This window comes from Bos mutus, chromosome 19 (assembly GCF_027580195.1).
Source record: "Bos mutus isolate GX-2022 chromosome 19, NWIPB_WYAK_1.1, whole genome shotgun sequence".
Taxonomy (NCBI): domain Eukaryota; kingdom Metazoa; phylum Chordata; class Mammalia; order Artiodactyla; family Bovidae; genus Bos; species Bos mutus.
The window spans coordinates 43345227-43368368 of record NC_091635.1 but is presented as its reverse complement, the minus strand read 5'-3'; the positions used below and the strand labels follow the sequence as shown (position 1 = coordinate 43368368).

Sequence of the window (23142 nt, the reverse complement as noted above, 5' to 3'; positions counted from 1 at the left end):
TATATATGCTAAGTATGAGTGACTTCACTGACCAGAGGACAAGATTCACTACTGGATTACTAATGCTTGCACTCCAGAGAATTATACTATAGGCAAGGGCATGAAACGCTGAAGTCCAATCTCATTCCTTACCTTTGGCATAATGCCAAATTCTACTATAGTAACAGATGAAGGTAAGCCAGATATGAATAAATCCAACTCACCATTAGCTCATTTCTAAACAAAGAAAATTCAACAAGCTGCATGGCACACTGAAAAGGATATGTATTAGAGACATTTAAATTTCCCATAGATTTTATCCATTCCAGAAATGGATAAAAATTTATTGAATCAAGTACTCCTAAAACTATGCCATAACAGAACTTTTTAATTGACTGATTATAGAAACTTTATGTTAAAAGAAACTTAAGGCTCTTCTCTAGCCCCCAAAATCTTGTCACCAGGCTTCAATAGTTCAGAATCAAAACTTTTCACTCAACCCTAAGGAAGAAGACTTCTGATATCTTCAACAGGTAATAACTTCCTCACAGAAATATAAATAAACCTTAGATTGATGGCCCTCAATGTCTTTCCTTCAGCTTCTTTATATATATAGATAGATAGCATTCTCTGGACTAGCCTAGACATCGGATTCAAGTCTTATGTATGAACTTGAGAGCAGAGACAGCAAATGTTGTTTCTCAATCTTCTTTGGTTATAGAGGCCCCACTCCTCCTAGGTCTGCCCCACAGAATCCTGCTTAACTCGTCTAGACTTTATCAGGATTGTGGCTTTAAGGGTAATGGCTCAAAATAATTTTTACTTAAAGTGCTGATTTCTCAGCCGTTGTCTCCTGCATGTACATTTCCCTTGAAGACTTTGCAGAAGAGAGGAGCTGAATAAGGACTTGATTTGACTAATAAACATTTCCTTAATCTCTTTTCATTACCATTCCAAATATTCTTCCGTTTCAAAAGATGTCATTTTGCTTACCTTATTTTTAAGAAGAAATTTATTCCTGCAGATCAAAATTTCCCGCAACCATTTGAGAATTTCTGTGCTACTAAGCATTTGATGACTAGTCAATTTCTTGCAAATGTAAAAAAGCATTTGTGAGCTGCAGAAACAAAGTTCACTGTTACCAGCATTGCCAATAAACAACCTAATACAGATAAAGTCAGAATAAAAGAATGGCATTCTCTAATAATGGACAAAGTTTAAAGAAGCTTATCTTCCTTTCCAGGATTTATTTTAGAGAATTGGTTATCAAAATGTTAATAGCACTATAATGAAAGGAAGTATACAAATTACATTAAAAAAAGAAAAAAGTACTTCTAAGCCCCCTTCTCCCTCAACCACTTCATCCATGCATCTCATCCTCACAGAGGACTCAAGAAAAATTATAGATCTGTACAGTACAGACTGTATGTAAACCTAGTGTTCTAGAGCAGGGGTCGGTACACAACTGCCTGCAGGCCAAAGCCAGTCCATCATTTGCCTTTGCAAATAAAGTTTTAGTGGAACATGGTCACAATCCACTCATTCATTGTCTGTGGCTACTTTCATGTCCCAAGAGCAGAAGTAAACAGTTATAAAAGAGACTATCTGGCCCACAAAAACTAAAATCTTGACTGCTTGGCCCTTTAGAGAAAAAGTTTGCTTGTTTCCACTCTAGAGCTGCACTGTCAACACAGCAGCCACGAGCAGCCCCATGTGGCTGCCGCGCACTTGAAACGCGGCTTGTCTAAACTGATGTCCTGGAAGTAGGAAACAGCCCAAATTGTGAAGACTTTAGAAAAAAGGACATAAAATATCTCATCAATAACTTTTATATTGATCAACATATTAAAAATATTCTCTCTACACACACACACACACACACACACACTGGGTTTAAAAATATATTATTAAAATTAATTTTACCTGTTTATTTTTTTAATGTGGCAACTAGAAAAATTTAAATTACATATGTGATTCACATTATATTACTATCAAAGTGCACTGCTCCAGAATCTAGGATTTAACTCAGCTGCCAAGTGACTTGGTGTACCCACTTCTACAAGATAATAACAAAACCTGAGGCTTACACACTTACATTTTCCTCAGTGTGTGTTACCTCTATGCTCACTGAAAGGTAATAATTCATATAAGCAAAGAAATAAATTATAAAATTATATATACATATAATTTTGCCTTCTAAACAGATATTCATTAAATTAATTCATCCACAAAAAACACCAGTATTATTGAAAACATGAGATTATAATTTAAAAAACTGAAATAAACTATTAGTATTTAAAACTTTAACACTCTAAGCTTATAAATGATAAAAATAAATTTAAAACACAGTTTAACCATACAAAAATCTGAAATAGCAGAAGACATACCAAATAATAGTACTTATGGTTGGGTAATGAAATTTAGCACAATTTTTAAAAATTTATTTTCTAATTTGCTGTGACAATGTTCTTACAGTTAAAAGAAGAAATAACCTAATAATTTCAAGTCAAATGAAACACAAAATCATAAAACATCTGGCAGTATAAGTGAATAAAGTTAATAAACCAAGTATATAGAGTTAATATTTAAAGACAAAAAAAATTAAAAATTTAAGTTGAATTAAAAAATAAGGGTGCATATACCTAATTTCCCAAAATGTTTCTACAGGAGCATCAGGATTCCACAAATCAATGCTATCTAACTGATGAAGAACCAGCAGAGCCTGAATTTTTAAAAAGAGAGAGAGAAGACTTACTCAAAAAAAAATTTGGTAAACATAACACTGGAGTATTTATTTTACAAATACTGACAAACTGAACTACTTAATTATAGCCTCAACATGCAGTATAAGGCACAAGAGAAAAGCTCTGAAGAACCCAAATCTCTAGGGATTATATATACAAAAATGAAGTCACTTTATTCTTCTCACTGTTACTTTAAATGGCATGTACACATAAATTAAATACCGATGAATTCAGAATAGCAATATACATGTGTAAAAACTGCTTTAAGACACAAATAATATGATTTCAATAAGTATCAAAGAACTCTATGGAAAATAAAATTAACCCCCAAAGAAGGAGAGTTCTCCAAAACTAATATACACAACATTTTACTTCTAGGTCACAAGTTAAAAGTAGAAAGTATACCTGTGGCGGATTCATTTCGATATTTGGCAAAACCAAAACAATATTGTAAAGTTTAAAAATAAAACAAAATTTAAAAATAAATAAATAAAAAGTAGAAGTTATCTTGTTTGCCACAAATTCTTAGAACAGAAAGGTCAAATTATTTTTCAAAAAGGAGAAAGGGGGAGGAAAACAGATTTTTGCATTGCATAGAGATTATTCATCCTAAAATATTTCAACTGACCATAGAACTGAAATGGATTTGGCTCACAGAACATTAACAGGAATACACAATTAATACACAGAAACACTACTATTAAATAAATCAATGCCATCAAAAGTACAGAGAGTAGAACTAGACTCTTTCTTCAAACCAACCCTATCTTAACTCCAATAGGTTAAGTTCACAATGCTTCCCCCAGACGCACATTACTGAGCTCTGCACATTCCTCTCAGTCCTTGGTCAGCGGATTTGGAGATTCTTTACTCCTCTTTAAAGCTTTGTATTAAAACTCCAATGAAACACTGTTTGGAACACATAATGAGAACTGATTTCTTCTCTTAAAATCAAATCAAATGAATAAACTGCAAATAGAGCTACAATGATAACCTGTGCAAATAAGCTGCAATGATAAGCTGCAATGACTCCCTTTAAATTATGGGAAAAATACGTAAATTTCTAACCTTGGACAACTTTATAAATCCAAAAGCTATAAAGATCAGACCTATATTATCTTATTTCAAATACTTTCACTGTAATTCTTTTGAGATATTTACTGGAAACTGCAAAGCGCTCTGACAATCTTCAAAAATTATATGTTATACCTCTCATATCAAGGAAAAACAGCACAAATTAACATTCAATTTTTGTCACTAACATGCACAAACTTAGTACTATTTACTGACATTTTTAGTTTAAGTGGCAAATTCTCTAAAATTTTGTTTTAACATTTTTTTTTAATATTCAAAGAAAATCTATTAGCCTTTTCTCTCCCTCAGTGGTTATTTTCCTTTCCATGTTCCTTTCTATTTTAAAACTTTCCACATATAATTTTAACAAAACTGTACACACAGTATACTCATTTGACATTTCATAATTTTCCACATTGCTATGTGACCTGCATGGTTTAATGGATGCTTAATAGTTCACCAAATTAAAATATCATCCTCTTGTTATTGAATTTGAACATATTCTCTTACAGTGAATATTTAAATTTCCCTTTATGTTCTATTATAACTAAGAGCAGTAACCATATATGTGTGCAGCTTTTTCCTTTTTATTTATATTCATAGGATGAAAAAATTACAGGAATGGAATTATTTGGACCAAAAAAATGACATTTGTATGGCTCCTGCCAAATACTGTCAAAGAGCTTTCCAAAAAGAATGCAAAGAATATACCTGTTTATAGAACCAACAGCAATGCACACAAATATGTTTGGTGCAAAAGTAACTGTGGTTTTTACATTGTTGAACTTTGTTGTTTGACATTAGAATACATTCTTAAATAAATGTGCTTATGTTACACATCATTTTAATGTGCATTTCTTGCTTTATGGTTTTTTGCTAATGACATTACTTGCTGTTGATATTTATTTTAGACTATAGAAATGATGTTAGACAAAAAGCAAATTTGAGTTATTAATTTATTCACATTCAAAATGGATTGTAAAGCAGCAGAGACAACTTGCAACATTAATAATGCATATGGCCCAGGAACTGCTAATGAATGTTCAGTGCAGGGTGGTTCAAGAAGTTTTGCAAAAGAGACGCGAGCCTTGAAGATGAGGAGTGCAGCGGCTGGCCATCAGAACTTGACAACGACCAACTGAGAGCAATCATCAAAACTGATCCTCTTACAACTACATGAGGAGTTACCAAAGAACCCAACTACTCTATGACTGATTGGCATTTAAAGCAAATTGGAAAAGTGAATAAGCTCTATAAGTGGGTGCCTCATGAGCTGACTGCAAATCAAAAAATCATTTTGAAGTGTCATCTTCCCTTATTCTATGCAAAAACAATGAACCATTTCACAATCGGATTGTGACATGCGATGAAAAGTGGATTTTATATGACAACTGGTAATGACGAGCTCAGTGGTTGGACCTAGAAGAAGCTCTCAAGCACTTCCCAAAGCCAAACTTGCACCAAAAAAAGGTCTTGGTCACTGTGTGGTGGGTCTGCTCCCTATTTGATCCACACAGCTTTCTGAATCCTGGTGAAACCATTACATCTGGGAAGAATGATCAGTAAGTTGATGAGATGCACCAAAAACTACAACATGTGTAGCCAGTATTGGTCAAAAGAATGGGCCCAATGCTCTACTACAATGCCTAAACACATGTTGCACAACCAATGCTTCAACAGTTGAACAAACTGAGCTAAGAAGTTTTGCCTCATCCACCATATTCACCTGACCTCTTGCCAACCAACTACCACTTCTTGAAGCAACTCCACAACTTTTTGCAGGGAAAATGCTTCCACAACCAGGAGGAGGCAGAAAATGCTTTCTAAGAGTTCATCAAACCCCAAGCACAAATTTTTACACCACAGGAATAAAAAAACTTATTTCTCATTGGCAAACAAGATTGTAACGGTTCCTATTTTGATTAATAAAAATGAGTTTGAGCCTTGTTATGACAGGGAAGCCTGCTATGCTGCAAGCCATGGGGTCACAAACAACTGGACGTGACTTAGTGACCAAACAACAACAACAACAATAATGATTTAAAATTCACAGTCCGAAACCACAGTTATTTTTATAACAACTTAATACAAGCAACGAGTGTCTAACAATGAGTGCTGAAACATTTTTGGCAAAATAAAGCATGATAAATAATGAAGCAGTAAATCTTAAATATATAGTGTGATGAGTTTTCACAAAGTATATATCCCATATAATCAACGCTGAGACCAACAGTATCAACACTCAGAAGCCTTTTGCACATTCCTTTCCAGTCATCAGGTCTTGACAAAAACAGCCACTGTTCTGACTTCTATCGCCATAGATAACCTCTGCCTGTTTCTGAACTTTATATAAAGGGAATCATACAGTATGTTCTCTTTTGTGTTTGGCTGTTTTCACTCAATATCATGTCTATGAGGTTCACTCATGCTTTGCACTTAGCAGTAGCTTATTCTTTTTGCATTGCTGTAATCAATGGAATGAAATAATCCAAATTATTTATCTCTTCTACTGTTCATAAATGTCTGAGCTGTTTACAGCTTTTTCAGTTCAGTTCAGTCGCTCAGTCATGTCCGACTCTGCGACCCCATGAATCGCAGCACGCCAGGCTTCCCTGTCCATCACCAACTCCTGGAGTTCACTCAGACTCACGTCCATCAAGTCAGTGATGCCATCCAGCCATCTCATCCTCTGTCGTCCCCTTCTCCTCCTGCCCCCAATCCCTCCCAGAATCAGAGTCTTTTCCAATGAGTCAACTCTTCACATGAGGTGGCAAAAGTATTGGAGTGTCGGCTTCAGCATCAGTCCTTCCAATGAACACCCAGGAATGATCTCCTTCAGAATGGACTGGTTGGATCTTCTTGCAGTCCAAGGGACTCTCAAGAGTCTTCTCCAACACCACAGTTCAAAAGCATCAACTCTGCGGTACTCAGCTTTCTTCACAGTCCAACTCTCACTTCCATACATGACCAATGGAAAAACCATAGCCTTGACTAGACGGACCTTTGTTGGCAAAGTAATGTCTCTGCTTTTTAATATGCTATTACAGCTTTTTGGAATATTATAAATTATGCTATTAATATTTTATATGTGTTTTTTTTTGTAAACATATTGTTGGATACATACCTAGGAGGAGAATTGCTAAGGTGTATGTTTAGCTTTTGTAGATACTGCAAACCAATTTTTAATGATGGCTATACTAATTTATTCTTTTATTAGCAGAATATGAATAAAAACAAAGTACAGTTGACCCTTGAACAATGAGGAGTTAGGGGTGCTGACCCTCCATGCAGTAAAAAAAAACTTACATATAACTTTTGACTGCCTAACAAGTTAACTACTGATAGTCTACTATTGACTGGAAGCCTCACCAATAAAACAGTTGTTAACACATATTTTTGTATGTCATACGTGTTATATACTATATTTTTACAATAAAGCTAGTAAAAACAAGATGTTACTAAGAAATCATAAAGAAAATACATTTAAAGTGCAGTACAGTATTTTTCAATATTGTAAGTTTACTTCATGTTTACAAGCTGCATCAACGTTTTCTATAACAATGACAGCATCTTTGATAGCGTAATCCTTCCGGGCTTTCATGATGTTTTCTTTACTGGGGTTCTCTTCCATAGTGTCGACAATCCTTTCCATAGAATACCATGTGTAATGAGCCTACAAGGTCCTTATGAACCCCTGATCTAGAAGCTGAATTAGAGACATGTTTTGGGCAATGAGACCACTTTGACATCTTCAGTGTTAAACTCATGGGATTCTGGGTGGCCAGGGGCACAGTCCAGTATCAAAAGAATTTTAAAAGGCAGTCCATTACTGGCAAGATACTTCCTCACTCCAATAACAAAGCACTGATGGAACTAATCCAAAAAACGATCCTCACTGTGAAGGCTTTCTTGTACAACTAAAAGACTAGCAACGGGTATCTTTCTTTTCCTTTCCAGCCTTGGAAGTTAGAAGCCTTATATTATAGATTAGGGCAGTTTTGATCATACTATATTTGCACAAAGCAGTAGAGGTAAGCCTATCCCTTCCTACCTTAAATCCTGGTGCTTGCTTCTCTTCCTAATAAATGTCCTTTGTGGCATTTTTTTTCCCCCTAGAATAAGGCACTTTTAATCCACATTATAAACCTGTTCAGGCTGATATCCTTTTTCACCAATAATTTTCTTAATGGAGTCTAGGAACCCATCTGCTGCCTCGTGATCAGAAGCTGCTTCTCCTTTATCTTGACATTTTTAAAGCCAAACCTCTTTCTAAAATTATCAAGCCATCCTTTGCAGACATTACATTGTCTAGCTTTAGATTCTCCACTTTCCTTTTGCTTCAACTTGGCACATAAAGACTTCACTTTTTCTCAAATCATGCTGAAGTCAATAGGTATACCTTTCTTTTTTTTTTTTATTTGCTTTACAATATTGTATTCGTTTTGCCATACATCAACATGCATCTGCCACGGGTGTACACGTGTTCCCCATCCGGAACCCCCCTCCCACCTCCCTCCCCATACCATCCCTCTGGGTCATCCCAGTGCACCAGCCCCAAGCTTCTTATATCCTGCATCAAACCTGGACTGGCGATTCGTTTCTTATATGATATTATACATGTTTTAATGCCATTCTCCAAAATCATCCCCCCACCTTCTCCCACAGAGTCCAAAAGACTGTTCTATACATCTGTGTCTCTTTTGCTGTCTCACATACAGTGTTGTCATTACCATCTTTCTAAATTCCATATATATGCGTTAGTATACTGTATTGGTGTTTTTCTTTCTCCCTTACTTCACTCTGTATAATAGGTTCCAGTTTCATCCACCTCATTAGAACTGATTCAAATGTATTCTTTTTAATGGCTGAGTAATACTCCATTGTGTATATGTATCACAGCTTTCTTATCCATTCATCTGCTGATGGACATCTAGGTTGCTTCCGTGTCCTGGCTATTATAAACAGTGCTGCGATGAACATTGGGATACACGTGTCTCTTTCAATTCTGGTTTCCTTGGTGTGTATGCTCAGTAGTGGGATTGCTGGGTCGTATGGCAGTTCTATTTCCAGTTTTTTAAGGAATCTCCACACTGTTCTCCATAGTGGCTGTACTAGTTTGCATTCCCACCAACAGTGTAAGAGGGTTCCCTTTTTTCCACACCCTCTCCAGCATTTATTGCTTGTAGACTTTTGGATCGCGCCATTCTGACTGGTGTGAAATGGTACCTCATTGTGGTTTTGATTTGCATTTCTCTGATAATGAGCGATGTTGAGCATCTTTTCATGTGTTTGTTAGCCATCTGTATGTCTTCTTTGGAGAAATGTCTATTTAGTTCTTTGGCCCATTTTTTGATTGGGTCGTTTATTTTTCTGGAATTGAGCTGCAGGAGTTGCTTGTATATTTTTGAGATTAGTTGTTTGTCAGTTGCTTCATTTGCTATTATTTTCTCCCATTCTGAAGGCTGTCTTTTCACAGGTATACCTTTCTTACAGCAATCCTGCATCCACATAAAAGTTGTCTTTTGAATATGAGAAAGACATTTAATAAAAAAGACAAGGTTTCATGCCTACTGGAGTAGTTGCAGCAACAGCTTCATGAATTTCCATTTTTCTCCCTCAACAGTCTGTACAGTGGATTCATTTATCTTGAAATGGCAGACAACCACAGCTGTGTATTTCAATCTTTAGCACATATCAAACAATTCAACTTTAATGTCATGACTTTTCTCTGCTTTCATTGCTAGTGCACTTTGTGTAGGTCACAAGGTATGGTATTGCATCAAACATGATGAAAAATACATGAGAACCCAAGAGATCGCTTTTTGCGGATATACAATTTAATGGGAGAGATAAACTTCTCAGAGAATATTTTAAGCAGATACGACACTTGAGCTCACCCAACAGTAACAAAACACAGATATGTAGTTATTATAATAGTATAGTATGTAGTACAGTTAACGTTATGCAGCTAGGATTTTTTATTTTTTGGCCACACCAGGTGGCACATGGGATCTTAAATTCCCTGACTAGGGTTGGAACTCAAGACCCTGCATTAGAAGGGCCGAGTCTCAACCACTAAATCGCCAGGGAAATCCTCTATGCAATTATGATTTAATACTGCATCTTTACATTTGCTTACATTTCTTTTGACTGTGAAAGACATCATGTACAGTCTGTAGGCTTTTGTAAATTTTAACTTTTTATAGTATATTTATATATATTTTATGTAGTAAATGATAATATTTGGATAAACAACAAGGTTTACTGTATAGCACAGGAAATATGTGATAAAACATAATGGAAAAGAATATTAGAAAAGAATGCATATATATAAATTGAACCACTTTGCTGTATAGCAGAGATTAACATATTGTAAATCAAATATATTTCAATTAGTGAAAGTCAGTCAGTCGTGTCTGACTCTTTATGACCTCCATGGACTACACAGTCCATGAAATTCTCCAGGCCAGAATACTGGAGTGGTTAGCCATTCCCTTCTCCAGGGATATTCCCAACCTAGGGATTAAAACCAGGTCTCGTGTTGCAGGTGGATTCTTTACCAGCTGAGCCAAAAGGGAAGCCCAAGAAGACTGGAGTGGGTAGCCTATCCCTTTTCCAGCAGATCTATCCAACCCAGGAATCAAAACCAGGGTCTCCTGCATTGCAGTGGATTCTTTACCAACTGAGCCATCAGGGAAGCCAAAAAAAATTTTTTTTTTATTTTTTGTAATATTTCAATTAAGAAAAGCATAAAGATATAATAAATGATCCCCCCAAAATGAGAATATAGACTGGTATCCAGATATATTATATGCCATGACATACCTTTTCTTAATTGTTTTGATATTGCGAGGCCAACAATTTACCTGCAGGTTTTTTCAAACTGTCACAAATACACAAAAATGTTTTCAATATGTCCAAAACATCTGCATATAACTGGACCTGCACAGTTCACATCCATGCTGTTCAAGGGTCAAAATCACTTGATATTTCATAAACCTTTCTGTTATTTGCTATCTAGCTTAATTTCAATAGTCATAAAAAAATTCTGAATGATTTGAATCCTTCAGAATTTGTATGACACTTACTCAAGATATACTAAATGTCCTACATGTACTTGAAAAGAAAATGCACTTATTCAATGTAGTTCTCCATATGTGTCAAATAGGTCAAATTTGATAATCATGTTTTTCAAATCTTCTATACTTACTATTTGTTTGCTGGCTTATTCTATCAGATATTGAGAAAAGTATACTTAAGTATCTCACTATAACTATGTATGTCTATCTGTCCTTTTACATGTTTTTATATTATATATTTAGAAATTTTATGTATTTTTGCTTTATATATTTTAAATCTTTGTTACTAGACTCACATAAAGTTTTATTTTTGGATGGATTGGATCCTTTTGTAATAATATGATGTGTCTCTGTATCATCCAACAGAGAATAACCTAAATACATAAAGCAAATATCAACAGATATAAAGGGAGAAACTGACAGTAACACAATAATAGTAGGTGATTTTGACACACCATTTACATCAATGGACAGATCATCCACACAGAAAGCCAATAAGGAAACACTGGCCTTAAACAACACATTAGACTAGATCAACAGATATACAGAAAACATTCCATCCAAAAGCAGCAGAATAAACACTCCTTTCCAGGTGTACATGGAACAGTCTCCAAGATAGATCACATGCTAGACCACAAAACAAGTCTCAATAAATTTAAGAAGACTGAAATCATATCAAGATTCTTTTCCAACCACAACACTATGAGACTAGACATCAAGGAAAAAAATATGGAAAGCACAAATATATGGAAGTTGCCAATGGGTTACTGAAGAAATCAAAGAAATAAAAAGATACCTGCAGACAAATGAAAATGAAAACACAATGATCCAAAATCTATGGGATGCAACATAAGCAGTTTTAAGAGGGAAGATTCCCCCTAGTTCTAAGAGGAAGCCTAGCCCAGGAAACTAGAAAAATCTGAAATAAACAAGTTAAACCTAAAGGAATGAAAAAAAGAACAAACAAAACCCAAAGTTAGTAGAAGAAAATCATAAAGATCAGAGCAGAAATATTTAGAGACCAAAAAAAAAAAAAAAAAAAAAAGATCAATGAACCTAAAAGCAGTTCTTTGAAAAGATAAAACTGATAAACTTTTAGCCAGACTCATCAAGAAAAAAAGGGAGAGGGCCTAAAATATAAAATCAGAAATGAAAAAGGTGAAGTTGTATTTCTGGCACCACATAAGTACAAAGGATCATAAGAGAGTACTATGAACAGTTACATGTTAATAAAATGGATACTCTAGAAAAAAAAACAAATTCCTATAAAGGTACAATCTTCAAGACTGACTCAAGAAGAAATAGAAAATATGAACAGATCATATTGAAATTGTATCACCAGTAATGAAATTGAATCAATAATAAAAAAATTCTCAACAAACAAAAGCTCAGGACCAGATGGTTTCACAGGTGAATTCCACCATTTAGTGAAGAGCTAACACCTATCCTTCCCAAACTATTACATAGGAAGGACTGCTTCCTCCCTCATTTTATGAAGCTACCGTCACCTTGATACCAAAACTGGATAAATATATCACAAAAAAATTGTAGGCCAATATCACTGATGAATACAGATGTAAAAATTCTCAACAAAGTATTAGTAAAAAATTAGCAAAATACGTTAAAAGGATCACACACCATGATCAAGTGGGATTTATTCCAGGGATGCAAGAATGTTTTAATATCTACAAATCAGCCAATGTGATACATTAACAAACTGAAAAATAAAAATCCTACAACCATCTCAACTGACGCAGGAAAAAGCTTCTGATAAAATTCAACATCAATCTGTGATCAAAAACAACTCTCTGGAAAGTGGGCATAGAGGGAACATACCTCAAAAAAGGCCATTTACAACAGACTGACAGCTAACATCATATTCAATGGTGAAAACCTGAAAGCATTTCCTTGTAAAATCAAGGGAAAAAGACAAGGATGCTCATTCTTGCCACTTTTATTCAACACAGTTTGGAAGTCCTAGTCACAGCAATCAGAGAAGAAAAGGAAATTAAAGAAATCCAAATTGGAAAGGAAGATTAAAACTGTCACTGTTTACAGATGACACGATACACATAGAAAATCCTACAGACAACTACCAAAAAACTATTAGAATTCATCAATAAATTCACTAAAGTTACAGGGTGCAAAATTAATATACAGAAATCTGCCACATTTCTTTACACTAATTATGAAATACTAGAAAGAAATTCATGAAACAATCCCATTTACCATTGCATCAAAAAAAAAGTTATATACCTTGGAATAAACCTACCTAAGGAGGCAAAAGACCTATACTCCAAAAGACTGAAAGACACTGATAAAAGAAATTGAAGATAACACACAGATTGATAGATACACTATGTTCTTGGGTTGAAGAATCAATACTGTTGGAATGACTATATTACCCAAAGCACTCTACAGATTTAATGCAATCCCTATCAAAATCCCAATGGTATTTTTCAGAGAATCAGAAAAAAAATTTTTTTAATTTGTATGGAAACACAAGGATTCAGAAAAGCCAAAACAAACTTGAGAAAGAACAGGCCTGGAGGAATCATGCCCCCTGACCTTAGACTGTACTACAAAACTACAGTCATCAAAACAGTACGGAACTAGCACAAAACCAGATACACTGATCAATGGAACAGGATACAGGACCCAAAAATAAGCCCATGCATTTACGGTCAAACTATGACAAAGGGGACAAGAATACACAATGGAGAAAAGACAGCCTCTACAATAAGTGGTGCTGAGAAAACTGGACAGCTATTTTCCTTACATAAAATAAGGAAATTAGAACATTCTCTAACACAATACATAAAAATAAACTCAAAATGGATTAAAGACTTAAATGCAAGACCAGAAACCATAAAACTCCTAGAGGAAATATAAGCAGAACACTCTTTGACACAAACGGTAGCAGTATTTTTTTTAGATCTGTCTCCTAAGGCAAGGGAAGCAAAAGTAAACAAATTGGACCTAAATAAACTTAAAAGCTTTTGCACAGCAAAGGAAACCATTGACAAAATGCAAAAAGAGCCTACTGTATGGGAGAAAATATTTGGAAATTATATGACTGATAAGAGATTAATATTCAACATACATAAATAGCTCATACAATTCAACATTTAAAAAAAACCCAAACAACCCAATTTTAAAAAATGGGCAAAAGAACTGAATACACGTTTTCAAAGAAGACATACAAATAGACAACAGGCATATGAAAAGACGCTCAACATCCCTGATCATCAGGGAAATGAAAATCAAAACCACATGAGATGTTACTTCACACCTGTCAGGATGGCTGTCATCAAAAAGAACACAAATAACAAATGATAGCGAGAGCATGGAGCAAAGGGAACCCTTGTACATTGTTGGCAGGAATGTAAATTGGTACAGCCACTGTAGAGCACAGTATGGAGGTTCTTTAAAAAACTAAAAATAGAACTACCATATAACTCAGCAATTCCACTTCTGGGTACATATCCATAAAAACTAAAAACACTAATTAGAAAAGATACATACACCCCAATGTTTGTAACAGTATTGTTTACAATTCCCAAGATACAGAAACAACCTAAGTGTCCATCAATGGACATATGAATGTGTCTTTATATACATGAATGTATATACACACACACATATACATACAATAGAATACTATTCAGTCATAAAAAAGGAAGAAACTTTGCCACTTGCAGCAATGCAGATGGACTTGGTGGACATTATGCTATATAAAATAAGTCAGAGAAAGGCCATATGATATCACCTATATGTGGAAACCGAAAAATCCACAAACTAGTGAATATAACAAAAAAGAAGCAGACTCACAAATATAGAAAACAAACTAGTGGTTACCAGTAGAGGGAGTTCCGGGGGTGGGCAATACAGGTATTGGGGAATGGAAGGTATAAACTGCTGGATGTAAGGTGGGCTCAAGGATGTACTGTACAACATGGGGAATACAGGCAATATTTTGTAGCAACTCTAGATGGAAAGTAACCATTAAAAATTGGATAAAAAATTCTTAAGGAAAAAATTTTTAAGGAATAGAATTAAAAAAAGAGAATCTACATAGTTACAATGTTACATTTAAGAGCCTAGAATTCATTTTCCCCTTACCTCCATCGCTTCCTGGGCAATCTCTGGCATGTGTGACTGAGGGACCAGCTGGACAAGCCCTGTAATTAATTCTGCAGTACTGCCTTGGGTTTCAGGCCCCTGTTTTCTTGGATTCTGCAAAGAAAAAAGCAAATTTCAATTAAAAACAAAATCACAGGACAGGGGCCAAAGGGTGGAGGGAATGGAGACTGACTGCTAATGGGTTTTAGGTTTATTTTTGAGGTGATAAAAATGTTCTAGACCTAGATAGCGGTGATGGCTACACAACCTTGTATACATACCAAAACCCAGTGAACTGTCACTTTAAAAAGGCAAATTTCATCATATGTGAATTTTACCTCAAAAATAAACACTGTAAGATTTTTTAAAATTAAAAAGCTGCTGGGAGGGAGATGGGAGGGGGTTCATGACGGGGGGACACATGTGTACCCGCAGCTGATTCATGTCGATGTATAGCAAAAACCACCACAATATTGTAAAGTAACTATCCTCCAATTAAAGTAAATAAATTAATTATAAAAACTGCTCTTGTTAAGAATTCTCTTAATCTACATCTATACTTCTTCATTAATTTAAATAATATCCAGAGAAAATTCTAATTAAAACAAAAACTAGGTACTAGCTTTTCATAAGAAATTGTATCAATAATAGGAGAAATAAATTATTTTTTTCAGCAACACTACATTGACTAAATAATATACCTCTGATTTGGAACTTATGGTTTTGGATCTCTAAACTACTGTGATGAAAGGCAAAGTACATGCATGCTTGATGAGAATGACACAGTTATCTTGTGTTGCCCTTTTGTCCAACACAAGGACCTAACCACATTCACATAACACTAGTAATATTACTGTTAATGTTAATCCACACCTCCAGATACCCATACTTCAGGCTTTTTCACAGTAGAAAGACATTGAATACAAAGCAAAATGGTATATATAAATGTGAATGTCTACCTACTTAAAGAGACTAAAATGCTTCCTTGTAACTTGGAAGAATCTATTTCCATTTCAAGCATATATGGTTCATTTCAGTGAAGCCAATACAACTAGTGCTCTTATTTTATTTTGCTAACTCCCTTACCTCCATGCGTGTGTGTGTGTGTGTGTGTGTGTGTGTGTGTATTTATGTATCAGAAAATAGGACATTTTGAACTATATATATATATAATTTCAATTAAAAACAAAATGTATAAAGGACAGAAAATAATCAGATCAACAAGTTTAAACTGCAAATGAAAAAGAAGTATGAAGCTACATGCTGGTATGAGCACCTGTAACAGGAAAATGTGGTATAATCAGGAATGCTTCCTTAGGGCTGTGATAACAGCTCAGAATTAGTAGGAATTACTATGTGAAGAGGAGAGGGAAGCATATTGTAGGCAGAGGATTGCAAGTGCATGGACAGGCAGGAAGGAATGTAGGAAGAGGGAGTGAAAGGCAGGCCATCATAACTAGGGTAAAGACAAATATAACTCTAGATGTGCAGAGGTGATTGGTGGGAGTCAAAAGCTGCATGACCTTATAGGTCTATTAGGAGTTCAGTCTCTATCCTCAAAGCTATTTCAATCAAAAGACTTTAAGCTGGGCAGAAAGCATAATATTTGCTTTTTGCAGAGATCGCTGTAACTTTAGTGGAGAGAAATGATTAAAAGAAAGCAGGAAATGATGTAAGCTGAACAATTAGGAAGCTTGAAAAATTCAGAGTAATATGATTTAAGATAGAGACAGTAAAGACAGAAGACAATAAAAACACATTACTTTAAAATACATGATTGAGATCATTTAATATTTATTCCTATATTTATCCTACATACAAAAATTTAGGTTTTTTATAAGTAAAAATACAAAATAATCAAATATTTACAATGAATCTTTCACTATTTTAACATAGCTTTCATTACTCTGAGAAAAGTGGTTTAACCACTAGATGGCAGCAAAGAAAATAATTTCAACTTTGATCTGTTTCTGCCTGCTAATTTCAAACTTGGAAAATTGCTTAAATTCTTGTTCCTTGACAATAAAATAATTAACACAGAAGGCACTGGTGACTTTGATGCATTCTTTGATCCTGAATTACATCCACGCAAACAGAGTGATGCTAATTTATGACATGCATGATGAAATAACACCTCAAGTAATGTGTGCTACATAACAAAGAAATGAGGGGAAAAGGTATTTCATTCCTTTTATAAAGTCTTAATAATAGATTTTAAGACTTTTTCCATACCAAAGTTCTAACAATTTCTTCTATCAGACTTCCAAATTTGGATGGACTTTTCAAAGAGTTCAAAACAACATAGGCCATTCTGGGGGTCACTAATCCTTTTGGGAATTCTGTTTCTCCTCCCTCTCTTAGAAAAACATATTTTTTAAATTCAGGGGGTTCAAAGAACTCTTGAAACTATGGACATCAGTTTATATACTTCTACAGTATAGTAATTTGAAAAATATACCATCAAAATTAAAAGTATACTTAGCACTTAAGCCTGTTACTCAAAGCAACAGGAAATTGTTTCAGATACTGTTTTCCCAGGACTGGAAAATTCCACAGACGTTAAATATGTTATGCTATGAGCTTCACAATATATTTCTGCTATGTTTGGGGCATTAATAATATTAATGTTAATGTTAACTGTATTTTAATAATAGTAATAACATCCTAACATTTATGTAGTATTCATTATGCATCTATTCTGCATTGTTCCTAAGAGAATGACATGTAATATCTCAGTCTGCTTAATACGAATTATTATCATTATCACAATATTTCAAATAAGAAAACTAAAGCACATGGATTTCCCTGGTGGTCCAGTGGTTAAGACTCCACACTTCCAAAGCAAGGGGCATGGGTTCAATCCCTGGTCAGGGAACTAAGATCCTGCAGGACCTGTGCTGTGGTCAAGAAATAAAACTAAAGCATAGAGAGGTTAAGTCACCCAAATCACATAGCTAATAAGTCTCCAGAGGCCATGCTTTTCAGCATTTCATATAACTGCCACTCATTTTCATTTGTTAGTTCCTAATTATCTTGTGTATTACAGTAATGCTCTCAGGAATCTAATACCAACTCAGGCTGTAAGACAAGAGTAACCACAATACTTGAGTGCTAACCATACTCATTTTTATCTCCTTTTCCTCCCAAAACAGTATAGCCAGGAAAAGTCAGTGATAATAAAAGGCTGATGATAGGAAGAAATAAGGATAGAAGAACTCAATTTTTAGGCAACAGTGATTGGAGACTTTAAAAAAAAAAAAAAAAAAAAACAACTGAACAGATATAGGAAGCACTTGACTTATGTCTGCTTCATTATATCCAAACCCCATCCTAGGATTATATCTGAATAATACATAATCTGGTAGCAGGGTATGGACAGAAGACCTCACCAAAATATGTTAGTTTAATGATAAGAAAAAAATAAGACAAAAGAGTCAGATCTGATCTAATTATATTAGTAATCTCTGTAAGTTCACTTTCTTAGGAATGTCAAGTTTCATGTACGATCAGGAAGGTTCAGTAAGTGTTCTTGAGCTAACAATCACCTTCAAGGTTTTGGCATTTTAGTAAAACCAAATTAAGTTAGTATAATAATTTCAAGGAATTTTATAAAAACTACTCACACAAAGCAAGAGCTTCGGATCTGCATGAATTAGTTTCACCATGGACAAGAGAAGATACTTGTAGCTTCTTGTCTCCAGGTCTGTAGGTTTTTCTTTAAATTTAAGGCTTGTTACTTTTTCTTTAAATGTAAGACTCTAAAAACAAAAACATGACATTCACCTTCTAAGAATCAGACATCAGAATCATGATAATAGCTATTCAACATTTTCAAATAAATCTATTTTTTAAAAACTTTGAAAAATAAAGGGACATATTATATACCGCCAAATGTGTGGTATTAGTAGAAACATTCAATAGAAAGTATAAGATTAACACAATCAAGCTTAAAAAGCAAAAAGTATTTTTGCAATGTCTATATTGTTCTCATTTTTGTTGTCGTTATTCAGGCTCTAAGTTGTATCTGACTCTTTGCAACCCCATGGACTACAGCACGGCAGGCTCCCTGGTCCTCCACTCTCTCTGAGTTTGCTCAAATTCATGCCCACTGAGTCCGTGATGCTATCTAACATCTCATCCTCTGGCACCCCTTTCTCCTTCTGCCTTCCATCTTTCCCAGCATCAGGGTCTTTTCCAATGAGTCAGCTCTTCATATCAGGTAGCCAAAGTATTGGAGCTTCAGCTTTAGCAGCAGTTCTTCCAATGAATATTCAGGGTTGATTTCCTTTAGGATTGACTGATTTGATCTCCTTGCTGACCAAAGGATTCTCAAGTCTTTTCCAGCACCACAACTTGAAAGCATCAATTCTTCAGTGCTCAGCCTTCCTCTTACATTATTCTTATATAATCTTATATATATTCTTATATAATCTTGCAAAAAGTTTAAGTGAAAATCTGCTAAGATACTAAAATCTTTAAAATAAGGTTGGTTGACTCCTATGTTAAAAACAATTTTCCAAATGTTAAAACAGGGATAAGATATTTATTCTATAGCTCTCACAGATATAGTGAGTAACTCATGTAATAAAATATCTCATATACACATAAACACTTCATAGAAACAACAATGACATTATCAACTGTAAGATGCATCAATATTTTATGTATCATAAGGAATGAAAATTGTCAACTGCAAGATATCATACAAATAAGATCGACTCCCAAATTCAGAAATGTTAAACAGGTGCTTCTTAGAATTGATGGAATATGCTAGACAGACAATCTCTGTATTTAATAGTTTAACTTTTTCTTTTTCCTTTAATGGCATTCCATCTCTCAAGTTACAGAATGCATGTATTTTGCCAGAAGAACACTGATAGAACAAAGAAAGCTTTCTTTGAGAAAAATTCAATCATGGAAAATGTGTTTCAATTACAGAGATACTATTGTAGAATACTATAATTATGGATGCTATTCAACCAAAAATCCAACATCATATTCTGGATCCATTACTACCTTTTTTATCTATTCTTATAAAACATCTCCCGTTTTCTTTTTTAGAAGGAAACAAAAATACATGCTTTTGACATATATGCTTTTATATGCACATAGTGTTCTTGCCTGGAAAATCCCAGGGACGGGGGAGCCTGGTGGGCTGCCGTCTATGGGGTCGCACAGAGTCAGACATGACTGAAGCAACTTAGCAGCAGCAGCATATGCAAATTACACAGATGGGAGATTATCCAGCATCTATGGACTCTTAATAAAAAATGTCCATGTAAGCAAGCAGATGCGTTATCTATAACATGCAGCAATTATTCCCAATGTTTATGTGTGAGAAAAGTGTTTGTTATAATGCCCAACAGCACTGAAGGTTTTTGTCCTTTTGTTTAATGAAATATGAGATATTTTTAAATATAAACTTTGAATTTTATTTCTAATTTCCTGTGTGCAATATGTAGCATCCAATGGGCAAAACAGTGACTTAGCAGGAACATTCACTCTAGCCCAGGAGTCAGTTTCCCCTACTCATCCCCAAAAGATAAAGAGCTAATCAAAGTATTTTATTAGTAAGGAAAAATTAAAGGAAAAAGAAACAAAAAAAGAAAAGGTGATATTCACTAAGATTTTAACAGCATTTTGTTAGAAAATATCTCTAAGAAAAATAAGTTTAACCCACTGAAATAATGGAAAACATACATCATTAACTAGCATTGCAACAATACTGCAGTATTAGACATACCACAATTGTTATTGAAAAGTCTTATTTGATTTTCTAAAATAATCAAAACAGCAAGAATGGGATAAAGACACTGAAAAAATGCAATCTCAAGAGGGTGGAATTCAAAATTCATGATTAATCTTACCGGTGCCATTCGTATTGCTGGGTGTGCTCCACAACCCTGGACTGCTTTATGAAGTGTTTCACCAAACATATTTCGAAGTTCAACTGAGTGGCAATATACAGCATCAATCTTAGGCCACCAATCCAATGCAGACTGGGGGAAAACAGAGACCACACGAAAGAAAAGTCCAAATCTGCACGAGTTATATGCTCTGGTTATCACTGTGGTTTCATGGTTGAGTACTTCGTAAGAAACTTTCTAAGACCATGCAAACACACACTATGATTTCCAAAGTCTTCAAGTAATGTCTTTAATTCAAACACCAAACCATACATCTATTTTAAAATATCATACTGAACATGAGACAAATAGCCCACTGCATGAGCATGAACATATGAGACTGTCTTTTCTCACTGATAATCTAATGAATCTGAAAGACAAAGATTTAGAGAGCTAAATCTGTAGCCAATCTTTTTTTTTTTTGTAAGTTTAATGTTTTACACATTTCAAAAACGTATGCATATATAGTATATATTTTCCCAAAGCAAGAATGCTGTTATCAGTTTTAAAAGAGATCAATGGTTCAACAGTGTTGAAGGAATATGCGGTAAACCATTACTTATACGCCTACAGACAAACAGCAATGATAATTACAACATGAAATTAGTAAATGAGATAAAGCTATTAGTAAACCTATAATCTTAAATTGATATGCAATGATGGCACAATACGTGAGAAGACTAATGATCACCACAAAGACAAAATGATCACAGCTAAATATTTTTAAAGGTAACTGGTTTTTTTTATGTAAATATCTTTCTGTAGTTCAACTTGTTTAGCTTTGGTTCTAGTTTTTAGTGCCTATTTTATTTGAAAGTTTATCTTTAACTTTTAAATGAAGTAATAACTATATTATGAAAAATGACAGCTATGAAAATCACTAAAACTATTAAGTTTGTCTCTCTGTGAATACAAAAATGACTGGATGAATTTTTCACTACATAATGGAGAGTATGCAAGGAACAGGATTACTTAAAATACAGGCTTTATAATACTCCTGTAATAAAAAATTCCTGAAAGAACAATTTGAAACAGTAGATAAGGGGATATAATAGCTTCATATCCTGTTCCCAAGTTCCTTCTAATTCAACACTAAGCTAATTAAATTCTCAGCATCTAATTTTTTTAGCCCTAACCCTTAGAATATTTTGAGGAGCATCAGGTTATATTACCTAAACCTCAGATTTGGGATTATGAACTCTATTTACTGAATTGTTGTTATTTAGTCACTACATCGTGTCTGACTCTTTTGTGACCCCACAGACTGTAACCCACCAGGTTCCTTCTGTCCAAGAGATTTTCCAGGCAAGAATACTGGAGTGGAAAAAAAAAAGAATACTGGAGTGGGTTGCATTTTCTACTCCAGGGAATCTTCTCAACTCAAAGATCAACCCACGTTTCCTGCTTGGCAGGCAGATTCTCCACTTGGCAGGTGGAGCCACATCTATGAATGTGTGTGTGCGTGCTCAGTTGCATCCAACTCTCTGTGACTCCATCGACTGCAGCCTGCCTGCATCCCCTGTCCATGGGATTTTTCAGGCAAGAATACTGAAGTGGGTTGCCATTTCCTACTTCAGGGGATCTTCACAACCCAGGGATTGAACCTACGTCTCTTGCATCTCCTGTATTGGCAGGCAGATTCGTTACCATTAGTGCCACCAGGGAAGCCAAGACACATCTACAGTGTACTATAAAACCAATTTACAAAATAAAATCAATACTTAATTACACTCACAAAAAAACTTCAAAGCTATGAGGGAAGAAATACTTTTATTTGGACAGTATGGTTGTCTCCATTTTTCTCTCAAATTCTTTATTTACTTCCTAACAAACGATTAAGTTTTATTAGTTTAGTTATATAGTGAATTCCTTAAACTTTAGTCAATTTGGTCAGCTGACTTGCCCCGGGCAATCAATACTCCTTGATTTCCATATACTTACTAATTTATACAGCTTGTGTTAATCAACTTAAAGTAACAAAAGCTGAATAATCACAAAATGCACTGAGATAAGGGTCTCATACTGAGACCTCATACTGAACTCATAATGTCAGAAACTGCTTAAAGACATACGCATCCCATGTAACATCCTATCCAAATTATTATGTCATTGTGATAGCTGCTGAAACTGTCTCATGGTACCAGGTATACCCTACGTGATTTTAACTTAAGATGTAGTTACTGACATAATTGCTATTTTATATAACAAATAAAGTCATTCATTTTAAAGTAAAAGATA

At 34.6% G+C, this 23142-nt stretch overlaps 1 protein-coding gene across 8 annotated transcripts in view; it reads right to left on the bottom strand.

Annotated features, from left to right (window-relative positions):
- The window catches only part of NF1 (neurofibromin 1), a 257559-nt gene that overhangs the window by 143843 nt on the left and 90574 nt on the right, over positions 1–23142 (bottom strand). For all 8 annotated transcript variants that reach the window (XM_070390404.1, XM_070390401.1, XM_070390396.1 and 5 more), the window contains exons 12-16: positions 20866–20997; positions 18622–18756; positions 14999–15112; positions 2622–2701; positions 973–1096 (exon numbers count right to left, since the gene is read on the bottom strand). In XM_070390404.1, the coding sequence (XP_070246505.1) occupies positions 973–1096; positions 2622–2701; positions 14999–15112; positions 18622–18756; positions 20866–20997 (585 nt within the window). The remainder of the gene's footprint in view (positions 1–972; positions 1097–2621; positions 2702–14998; positions 15113–18621; positions 18757–20865; positions 20998–23142) is intronic.